This window comes from Anser brachyrhynchus (genome assembly GCF_964034855.1).
Source record: "Anser brachyrhynchus genome assembly, chromosome: 10".
In the NCBI taxonomy this organism is placed as follows: Eukaryota; Metazoa; Chordata; class Aves; order Anseriformes; family Anatidae; genus Anser; species Anser brachyrhynchus.
The window spans coordinates 7,471,496-7,483,356 of record NC_137705.1 but is presented as its reverse complement, the minus strand read 5'-3'; the positions used below and the strand labels follow the sequence as shown (position 1 = coordinate 7,483,356).

General features: G+C 37.8%; 2 protein-coding genes across 5 annotated transcripts in view; one reads left to right on the top strand and one right to left on the bottom strand.

Annotated features, from left to right (window-relative positions):
- Nucleotides 1-2,993: 2,993 nt before the first annotated feature.
- Nucleotides 2,994-11,747, bottom strand: THOC7 (THO complex subunit 7). The gene is made up of 8 exons (XM_080605783.1): nucleotides 11,582-11,747; nucleotides 11,236-11,353; nucleotides 10,291-10,418; nucleotides 9,870-9,956; nucleotides 8,360-8,417; nucleotides 4,745-4,811; nucleotides 4,552-4,621; nucleotides 2,994-3,394 (listed from the first exon to the last, which is right to left on the bottom strand). The coding sequence occupies exons 1-8, from the start codon at nucleotides 11,598-11,600 to the stop codon at nucleotides 3,327-3,329; spliced, it is 615 nt and encodes a 204-aa protein (XP_080461909.1). The 5' UTR covers nucleotides 11,601-11,747; the 3' UTR covers nucleotides 2,994-3,326.
- ATXN7 (ataxin 7) overlaps nucleotides 11,669-11,861 on the top strand; it is an 83,084-nt gene continuing 82,891 nt past the window's right edge. For all 4 annotated transcript variants that reach the window (XM_080605780.1, XM_080605776.1, XM_080605777.1 and 1 more), the window contains exon 1: nucleotides 11,669-11,811. The gene's annotated coding sequence lies outside the window, so the exon portion shown is untranslated. The remainder of the gene's footprint in view (nucleotides 11,812-11,861) is intronic.

Genomic DNA, 11,861 nt, shown 5'->3' with positions numbered 1-11,861 from the left:
TGGGATGAAGCATGAAAGATAGAGAACTTGCCTATTTCTGACTTGTTTTCCCTGGTGTCTGTTGTATATATGTTTTCAGTGGCTCACATACTAGTACAGGATTTCCCTGATGCACGTATTCTGTAAAATAAAGAGCAGTCAGGTTCCCAGAGCAAAACTAATACTACTTGTATTTCTTTCGCTTTTCCTTTCCCCCAAAAAACCTTCTGAGACTTGAAATAAAGGAGTGGTGGAAAGGATGGTACAAGTCAGTTGTGACAGCTAGAAAGCTTGCATGACAAATATCTAGTATAATTAATTTCTATCATAAAATTTTGGGCTATAGTTTTGCAATTTTCTTTACTGTCAGCAGCTGTCTTCAAACTACCATGGTTTCAGAGAGATCCTATCACTTGGCAGTGTGTCACTGTGACCTTCTTTCTCTCCCTTCTTGCTAAATCTTTGTCTAAAAAATTCTACTCAAGTTACCAATTCTGTCCAGTGTTCCACTCTCCCTCTACCTCTCCTTTGTTTGGAGAGGACAGAAAAACAAGTCCCAGCATAGAGAACGTCAGCTTGTCACTTCAGCATCTCGCTTTCTGCCTGTATTTTTGCATCTGTATGGCAATGAAATTATGATGTAGCATTTAAACAAGTAGTAATTTTGCGGCTCAGATAGGGATGAGGAAGATCATAAAAACAGGAAAGATTTCTTATTTAAATATCTTGGCTATTGAAATCTGGAGTTTGTACGTGTACAGATCTTTATATGTGTACATGGAGAGTCAACGAAGGTAAGAAACATCGTAGCAGGACAGCCTTCCAGGCAGGGGTGAAACAGTGAAAATCATCTGTGCCTTGGAAATATGACAAACTAAAATTCATCAGAAGAATGAAGGGGGAGGCAGGTATGTATTTTCAACTTATGCAGAGCAGATTAGAACCTGGAATTTGTTGCTTAATGTGTGGTTTTAAACACTGCCTGGCATTAGAGCCTCGTTTGTTTTTTTTTTCTCTTTGGGTACAAATCCAGTGCTCAAAAAGTTAGAGGAATAAATACTGAAAAAAATAGAAGCAAAGACTGTGGATGTCCCACTGAGGCTGCATTTGCAATGAATCGATGTCATACTTTTTCTGGTTACTCTCCAAGGCAGTATGGTGACAGCAACCTCTTGCTGCCACGTTGCACTAGGGCGAGTTGATTTTCTAGGGCAGTAATTTCTTTTCAAGATTGCACCACTGTAATTCAAACTAGAATGTATTCCTTCATTTGCCATATATTTCTATCGCTTCTCTTGAGCGCAAGTTTCAATTCTGTGTACGTATTACTAGGTGGGCAGACTGACACACTGGCATGTTTCTGGTCAGGTTCAGTGCAAGAACCTGAGATTAGTGAGATCAGTCCAAGTTCCTGGAGAAGATACTTGAGTGATCCAAATAATTTCCAAAGAACACTGTAAAATAATGAATAGGAAAATGTGATATTTTTTTTTCCATGCTGCTGCTGTTATGGAAACCTGTTCTAGTTGTTAAACGTCACCCACTCCTGTGGCTGACAGAAGGCCTTTCAACCACAAAAAATTTAATACACTTTAAGTGTCTTCAGACTTTGTCATTTATGATCCTCATAATTCATGAAGGTGACTCCTCCCTGATTTAGCAATAATTTAGTATTGCTGCTTTACAAAATATTTTACTGTTCACTGTTGTTAGGAGTGGGGAAAAAAACACAGAACAGTAAATACTTTGACAGTGTATTTTTCATATGAAATCCTTTTTGTTTGCTTACCACCACCCCCGCCCCAGTCTGCAAAACCTTAAGAGCACAAGAAGCAGTGCATGTCTACACAGGCTTTATCTGGCAAACCTGAGCTTCCCCTGTGTTCTGAGTTGACCAGCTGTGAAGCAGAAGAGTTCTGACAGCTTCTAAGTCCAGGGCTGCACTGTGCTACTGAAGTTGTATGACTTCTTGTTCAGCTGGCTTACCTTTAGCAAACTTGGAATGCAAGCAAAACAAGCTCAGATATGTCTGTGCAGCCCAATGCATGCAGATCCACAGCCATTGAGAGTAGGAATTATATCGCATTTAGACTACAGAAGTCCAAAGCTCCAGCACCAGAAATCCCTCTCACCTGCCACCTAGTTTGAAGAGGAGGCTCCATTCTGTGTAATGTTGTTTTACTTTAACCACATACACTTACATCACAGTCTGAGCAAGATCCAAAAGGTGTTCCTTTACCCAAACCACTTGAAGGGTTGATTTTAACAGGTGATTTTAGAACACAGCTAACAGGTACTGACATGACCCGCTACTGCCCCTTCTTCCTTTCCCCTGTCTTACAAAATCTTATAAAGCACACTCAATTCTCTTCTCCTGTTGGGAAGGTAGTAACCTGTATTTCTTACCTCCCAGCAAACTGCTCAGCTGCAAGCTACAGGACAGTCCAGGTGGATACATTCCATATCTGATATTCTTTAACATTACAATTGTAGCTCTACAGTTTACTTTTGTCATCATGAGGAAAGAAGGGTTCCACTGTCTGTTTCAGGAACTGCAATGCATTTCATAATGTGTTTAAACAGAGAAAATCCAGAAGCAGATAACAAGTGTTATCAGGATTAGACTCCTGGTTCTACAAGAACAAAGCACTTACGTAGCAGTTCTAAATGTGTCAGTTTCAAATGTGACTTTTGACATGGTTGCACAGATCACTGCAGTTCTTTGCATCGGCTTAAAGAAAAAAACAGTACAGTATGATTTTTGCTGTTTTACGCCCCTTGACAAATATTCATATAAACCAAATAATTTCTACAGAATTAGATTAGCAAATTCTAGTCTAGTCACACATAAGTTCTAAAAGGACAGCTACTTTGAAAAATAAAGACCGTGGTTCTGTTTTAGATCCCATCTGCACTACGGTACGGAAACTGGGACTCGTGCAAATGTGCACTCACACCAGTGCAATATCAAGTAACAAAAAAAGCCTTTGCTATTAGACTCATGGCCTACTAAATAATAGAAGAGTGTTTGTAAACACCTTTTATTGACACTGTTTTGCAAACATCTTAGTTCACAAATACTGTACAGAAGATTCACCCTTTGACATGAAATGTGTTTTGGTTTACAAAGCTTGTGGACTAACACAAAGTGTCTGCCTGTACAGACCTGGAACTGTTTTTACCTGAAGCATAAGCAAAACAAAACATAAGCAAAATATTTTTGTATAAAAATTCACAGGAGCAGTAGAAAAAGTTTTTAGCTCCTGCTCTTTTACTACTGGCTTGAACACAAAACGAAGATATTTGGACACTCTTCAGTGGTATGATCAATAGTTTTCACAATATATCTACTGTTTGGTCTCTGTTTCCATCTGGGTTTCTTGAGATTCTTCAGCTTCTGAAAGTTTTTCATCATCTAAAATAATATATTATCGTTAGTGAAATATGCTTAAATTATATTTATGGACTATATTGAAAAAAAATGCTATGGTCAAATTAAAAAAAAAAATCCTCCTGAAGTTTAAGGCTGATATATGCTACAGCTATTACAGGAAACATGGGTTAAATCCTATAGGATCAATTCAAGCAAATAGTGCTAGACTGCTTCAAATTACATGCCTTATCTGTGTTTATTGATGGTTTATTTATTCCATATAAAGTTGTGCCTTCCGCTAAGCTGTTATTTTCTTTTTAACAAAATTTTAGACACTGAAAGGTAAACCATACATCCATACGAAAACGTATTTTAGAGACTAATACTTAAGCAAGTGTTAGTAACACTTTAATAACAGTAACCTTCTGCTAAAGTGCACCTAGGATTAACTGTTCATTCTGCTTAAGAAGATCTAAAGGGCCTTAGAGAATGAAAGTCTGCTCATATAGCCACCTATGTATGTTAATCAGGTCACATTCCACAGACTATACTTACTATTGTGTCTTTAAAAGACACAGGAAATATCCAGCAAATAATATTTAAAACAATATTGCCTATCTTAGAGCATGAACCGTAAACACCGATTTAAAAATATTCTTTGTATGATGAAAGATTAATGACTGCATTCCTGAATTTAGCTCGTGTTTGATGGTTTTAGTTTCTGCTCGATTACAGGCTTCCTGCCTGAGTAGGTAAGTCATTTGGCTTTTCTATATTTCGATTTATTTTTAGTAATATCTCCAATGATACCATGAGGACAGTGACATGTTCAATATTACTGAAACCTGAATTATACAAGAAAGTTTGGAAACTATGCACAGGATTATTTTTTTTGTAAAAACAAACAAACAAAAAACAAACCCATCACACTTAAAATAGCTATTCTCAATCTCCACATTTTAAAATTTTAAGAAGCGTTGCCTACAGCCTAAGGCTAGTCAGGAGATGACATAGTGGCTAGCTTGTAGAATTAAAAAAACAAAAGTCTGAACAGACTCAGACTGGAAATAGATGTTGCCGATGCAAGAGGCCACCATCTTCAATTGCACATAGCTAGTCCACAGCTAGAAGCTGCCATTACTTGTGATCTGCTGACACCCAACCCCTATATATATATATCACCTAAGGACACCACTTACTTTCCAATGTTTGCTGAAGCTCATGGATGGTGCTCAGGAGAACATGAAACTGCTTTCTTCTCAGTTCCAACTGGAATGACAAAGTACATATTTAGAAACCTGAGAGCACGAACAACCAACCAACTCATAGCAGACTATCAATTAATTATGTTCCTATTAAAAAATTATATAACAATCTCTATGAGAAACCTACCTTATCTTCAACATTTTCTTTAATGTGAGAAAGATGTTGAAGTTCTTTCCCCAAAGCTTCTAGCTGCCTGGAAAGAAATTGTGACAGTATGTTCAAAGAAGTTCTGTGAATGTCTTAAAAAATAAATTTGAACTAAGTAGAGGAAAAAGAACCATTAAATAAATAGTATAGGTAATAGCAATGCAAAGGTAAACAAAGTATAATAAATTAAATGACATATAAGCAAGGCTACTTCATGTAAGTGGTTAAGCTATAACGTCATAAACTTAAAATTTCATGACTTTTATAGAAAACAGGGCTACCAAGCTGGAATACAACTGTACATTGGGTATTCAGCCTGTATACATGTTATTTCTTGACCATAAAATAAAATTTAAAGAAGCAGGTTACACTAAACACCTGGGGTATTTTCCTAGGCCTCGCTAGTTCACAGTTTTTTTATGTTGACAGGAGTAGATTAATAAAAACATAGCACCAGTGTGGAGAACATAACTGATAAAGTGATATAGCCAACAAACACACACAATTGCGAGACTTGACTCAAACACATAGCCAAGTACCTTATCTCTGACAATGGCCTGGCCAGACATAGCAGCGGATAACACACAAAATTCACAGCAGAATGTGTAAAATAATCCATATTTTGGATGATACTGCATGATTTAGCTTACGTCTCAGCAAACAAAATGTAATACTTTTATTACTGTGATCTATATAAATACTTCCTTCTCCAATCCTAGTTTTTATCTTAATGGAAAATTAAGAGATAATGGAATTAAGAGATAAACGAAGCATGCAACGTCTATATTCTTTGTTATTACTCTTATCCTTTTGACATACGTAATCTGTCAAGCCCTCTTGAGGACCTTTCTGCAAGCATCTGATTGGTTTTGATTCTTATTTGGACCCACTGTGGTCCACCAAAATCCCTTTTTGATAGGGTAAATAGCAGGTACTATAATGTTGACTAGCTTTCAAATGAGGATGAAGGATAACTCCTACACTCAAACCTCCAGTTTGGCCCTTCTCGATTTCCTGTAATGTCTACTATCATTTATGCTCCATAAGATGAGAACAATGTTTCTTTACAGGTCAGGTAGATTAAGGCTGACCATCCCTGATTAATTAGCAGGCAGAGACATATAGAGGTCAGCAAGGGAATAAAGATTTTTTTTTTCTGAAGCACTGACAGCTATTGCAACCAGTCTGGGCAGGGAATCACAAAAGACATTCCAGTCTGGAGTAACTCTAGATGGTTGGGGAAAAGTTCTGGTTTAGTGCTACCTTAGAGTGTTGTCTTTTTCTTTCTTTCTCCTCTTTTTTTTTTTTTTTTTTTTTGAAGCTGTGTACTGGTATCTTGAGGGGAATGCTTGAAAGAGCATTGGATGTCACATTTAAACCTTCCTATACTGGAAAGAGGCTAACAGATTATGGGCTTATTCAATTATTTCACTAGTATTTGGCTTCTAGTTTCTGAAAGGCTTCTATTTTGCCAAACGTTGCTGTTTATGCCTTGCTGTCATCTGTAAGACTGTGAGAAGACATGCAATTTTCTACCTAGATCCAAGCTACACCTGGTGTTTTACTTCTTCACTTTCAGCTCCAGAAATTCTTCGCCTAATCTTCTCATTTTTATATCTCCTTTTCTAAGACAGTGTCATTTCTCGGTGCTGTAACAGCTCTTCTGATACTGCAGCTAATTACACCGTGGGCACTGTCATTTAGTGGTTCAGCTCCTGTCACTTCCTGAATTGGCTACTGTGCATTACTCTTGACTAAGTCAATAACTGCTTCTCTTCTTTTGTGCTGCAGGACTAGTTGTTCCAAGAAATAGTCCCTTAAAAGCATAAAAAAATTATTTCTCTGAACTTCGTCCCATTGTGTCATATGACCTGCAAAAGCTATAAATGTAACTCTTGCGATAAACTATGACATTTTTCCTCACAAGACATTTTCTCTAGTGTTTTCAGTGATTGAGTTCATGACATTGTTAGCAAGGCTTCCTCTGCTCTGATTTAAGGGTGGTCTTTCTTGATTCAAAGTACCTGATTTTTCTGTATACTTCCCTCAAACTGGAGAGAAAGGAAGCCTTGCAATAAAAACACTAGAGGAAAACTTCATCTAGCTTCTGTACTTCATGTTCACTTGGAGAGGTTAATTAAAGCTGAAATACCTTCAATACCTACCAAGTTCCCTTCAAACTTTTTTTTTCCATTATTATGTTCCATTTATAAAATCTGTAAAATGGAGACTCAATCTGTTATAGTTCAAGTCTGTATCTTTGACTACAAATACAAAGGACTAAGGACAAAAGGGCATATATTATAGACATTCTTACAGTGCATGAGCACACTGGTATTTCTAACAATATACCCTTAAAGAGAAAATGAATTTACAAAAAAGACAAAATGCTAAATTTACTAGTTGTAATTTACTGCTATTCCTAGCTTTGCTCAAGAAATTCACACCTGGATGTGTTGCACAAAATTAAAACTACCCCCCAAAAATCTAAACAACCCAGAATCTTTTTTTTTAAAAAAAAGTGTTTAGTTGTTTCCATTCTTAATCAGTTGACTTATCTGAAAAAAAAATCACTTGTAATAATTCTTTATTATGAAGTCTCACTTGATAAATGGCATATGCTGACTAATGAAGTGCGAAGTAGCTCAGCCACATGAGAATGGACTGAAATAATCCAAATTGTGGTAGCAAAATCAAAGGCAGGAAAAAATAACATTAGAAAAAAGGAGCGTGTGAGATAGTCCCAGAAGTTTATAGCTATAAAAATGTTTTTATTAGGGTAATAATATGATCAAAAATCTTTCTTTTGCTCTAAAACACCATGGAATGTGAAATAATTTAATTGTAAGAAGACATCAGGATAGGCACAAGTTGCATTTAAATGAGAAAGCAATCCAATGCTACACCTTCAATCATGTAAAGAACAAACTCATAGATGGAAAGTTTTTGTGGCCTGATAAAGTTCAAAAGATGATCCCCATGATTGTTTAAAATAACCCAAAAGCACAAACAGTGATTCAAATCCAACTATGACACAAGTAATACTGTAAGTTATAATCAGGACACGTTGGACAGCAGGTAGGTCTAATCTACGTGCTAGGGCAGGTTATATTGTGGTATATAAGGTAGTGATTTATAACCGGGCATGCAGCAACAACTACTACAAGGAAAACATAGAACAAGCCTAAAAGCTTTCTCCTGTTTTCTCTAATTCTATCTTACTTGCCTGTGTGATACATATTCTGCATAATTACTTGCTGGTGCACTTTACAGTACTGCCGCGCTATCTCTCTGTCCTGATCAACTTGTCACTGATAAACTGTCGTGCATTTACATCTGAGTTCACTCATTCACCTTAACAATGGAAAAATTTCAAATACAAGATTATTAGCAATGCTTCTGAATCCATACAGACGGAGATTAATTAAAGAAAGCTCATATGGGCACAATTTTAAAATGAAACCTAAGTTTTTCTTGTGTCAAAAGAAATTATACAACAGCAAGGAAAGGTCAAACTGTGAAACCAAGGAAATGTCAAATCTCATGATTTCTAACTTTCTGGGTTATTATACTTTAATGCATTCTCATACTTACTTCAGTGTTTCATGTCTGTCTGGATGGTGCTGTATTACTTTGGCCAATGCATCATATTCTGAAAGAAATTTAAATGTTATTAGTCTAAGCAATTCTGAAAACGCAGATTCAAGAATTAAAACTTTCACACCATAGCATAGTACCAGTTTTCTACTTCCTGAAAAATTGTTTTAATATTTTCAAATTTGTACATAATAGCTGATACACAAAAATAAGCGTTCATGCAAAAATACATATTAAAATGTATATAATTCATATCGTACCATAACATTTAAAAGTAGATGATCACATCAAAAGCTGTTTTAAATAAACTTCAGATATGATTGTAAGCTATTATTTACTCACTCAAACTTACCTAGTACTAGTCATTTGTAAAAGATGAGGCCAGAAAACATGACCTTTAGATAACTCTGCGTTGTTGCACACTTGGTCTTTTGTGTATGATTCACAAATACTGTTTTTAGATACCACATTTTTTTATATATATATATATATAACTGTTGATAAGATACTACACAAGTATTTAAGTTTTTTAGAGAAAAATATAGAATACTACAAGAGAAACAACTGGATGTATTTATTTATTTAACATTTTGCATGTTAAGAACAACATTATGGTCATATAGGCAACTAACATAGACATTTCCTAACGGTAATATTGTACATATGCTAAACACGTCATTCAGATAGGAAAACTTGTGCAGTAGACTAGACAGAAGGTATCAAAAAGCAAATGCTTCAGATCTACGTTTGTGAAGATATACGTACTCTATATTCCTACTGGTTAGGGTTCTTTCAACCTCTAGTTGAGCCCAAAATTATCCACAAAACATATATTGATGAAATATTAGTATTTAAAACCTTTCATCTGTTTTGCTCTTTCTTTTTAAAAACTATTTTCACATCATACTTTTTAGGAAAAAAACAAATTTTTGCTTCTCCGCAATTGGTAATTTTTTGCTTAGACAGTATTACAGGGAAATGCTTTAAGTTTCAACTGAAATTACCAGCACATACTTTTAAGAGCAGGGAACAAATATGCCTCTTGTACCTGGTTTAGAGGTATTTTGTAAGGCTACACATGGAGTTGGTGGGTGTGCAACTGGCACAATTTTTCTTGTGTAAGCTAAGACATGACCTTCCATACACTTGTACGATATTCAGTGCTGGATACAAGCCTATTTAATTTTTTTGTCTTGCTTTTAATGATGTGCTTTAGTACTTACGTCACCTGAATTGCCGTTGGATCCTTTTGGTTTTTTTCCTTTGGCCTGAAAACAACTTTCTGAACTATTCTTTCGGTTTTCCTGATGTTGTATGTCACTGAGATCTGCTGGGTCAACCTTTCCTGGCTCATCCACCAAACTTATAGTAGTGGGTATGAAATCCACCAGACTGTATATAATATTGATGATGCTAGTACTTTCCCCTGCATTTTCAAATATTTATAATCTATTTTCTGGTACAATGTATGAAACCACCCATTGTAAATACAGGTGTTGCTTCTTACCCTGGCGATTTTTTCGAATTCTTTTTGCTTGCAGGATTTGTTTCTTGCATTCAGAAATCTTCTCGTGTGCTGCAGCTATACTGTTTTCTTTAACAAAAAGATATACAGAGTTATATCGAAGTCAAACAACGCATGTCAACGAGCCATTCTACTAAACTATAAAAATAAAAAGAGCTGTTTTTGATATGGTGGTCTGCTAGTTCCTTGAGCTTCAAAACTACATACTCTTCAATAGATTTAAAAAGCTTTTATTTGTATGTATTTTACATGTGGATGAGAGGCTTACAAGGTAAGCACAAGTACTATTTAAAAAGAAATAAATTACTCATCATATGTATTATATTCACCAGAACTGGCTCTAGTTTCTTCACGAAAGAGAAATAGTCAACAAGAAAAAAAAGTAGTATTTTCTCATCTTTACCTATATCCTTATAGATTTTTTCATAATTTTCCATTTCTCTCAGGTTCATGTCATATACCAGAAGAGTTTTTCCCATTGAAAATTCACACTGTGACAAAGTACTCAGCATTCGTTGGTACTGACTGTAACTGAAAGCAGACAAAATATTCATTCCTAAGCAGCATGAAAATACCTGCCTACTTTTATATAACAAGAAAACAAAGCCTCACGTAACGTAAGAAACAGTTAAACAACAGTAATTATTAAACAAATAAAATATTTCAAAGATTCAATGTATAATTTGTGGAAGTGCAGTCAGAAACACTGTATCAAGTAATTCTATCATGATGTCCTATAAGGTGTAAAGCTGGTATTAAAGCAATGGGCAGGTTGATCCAGGCATTGTACACTTTCCAACTATACGTGGCTCTGTGACCACCAAGATTAGCATTTTAATACTCCAGTGCTTCACTGTACAAGCCATCATTATTACTTGGTGTCCTCCTGGAATTTACATCTCTTCTTAAAACAGCCTCCACAGCAGAACACTGTGTTATTTCCCTGCTTTGGTCTGTTTTTAAAAAATAAAGACCTGCAGAAGCAGACACAAAAACAGCGCTGCCCTTACCTAGGGGAACAAATGCACAACCACCACCTAAAATATTCAAGTCACAATCCTGCTATGATAACGCGACTGCTGGATCATGAAGCAACAAGGCAATCTTGAGGACATTCAGAGCACTGTTAGATTTCATGAGGGTTTGCTACGTAATTTTTGAGCCATCTCTGGTCCTCATCTCCTACCGTAACACCCCGTCTTTGTTCTGGAAACACCACAGAGCCAAAGCAGAGAAGCAGATGTGTGCATTTTAACACAGCAGACTTGCTTTTTCAGAACAGATCAAGCCCAATTTCCCACCCAAACGCAGGCCAATTTGTCCAAAACCCAATCGGGAAAACAAATACCCTTCCTCCTGAGATCCGGAATTGCACCACTTAATGAAACTCTTCACCAACAAATTGATCCGCCTGTCGTCGCCAGCCCCGTCGCCATCGATTAAAAGCCGTTTGCGGATAACTTCATCTGAGGGAAAGAAAAAATAAAAGGCGTTTTTAATGCCCGTCCCGGGCCAGGTTAACCCGGGAGGACCTGCGGCGAAGCAGGAGGCAGCGGGAGGAGGCCGGGGCCCGCGATGGAGGCCGGCGGGTGGAGGGGGGAGAGGCTGGGGAAAGGGGGCCGGGGGTTTGTGGGGTGGGCTGGGGGCCGGGGGGGGGGTGGGATGAGGAAGGGAAGGAAGGAGGGAGGTCTCACCGTCGGTCACGGCCCCCATGGCGGCGAGCGGCGGAGGCGGCGGGGCGGCGGCAGGGAGTGAGGTCAGCTCCCACAATGCAGCCGGCGGGAGCGGCCGCCATGGAGGGGGAGGCGGCGGCGGCCGGGGCCTGAGCGGCGGCGGCGACGACAGAGAACGGGCGGCGGCGGCGGCGGCTGGGGAGGGCCGGCAGGCGACGAAGCGGCCCCCTGGCGAGGGGCGGCCCCGCCAGGTGAGGGAAGCGGAGGGCCCCGAGCTCCCCCCCCACCACCACCACCACCC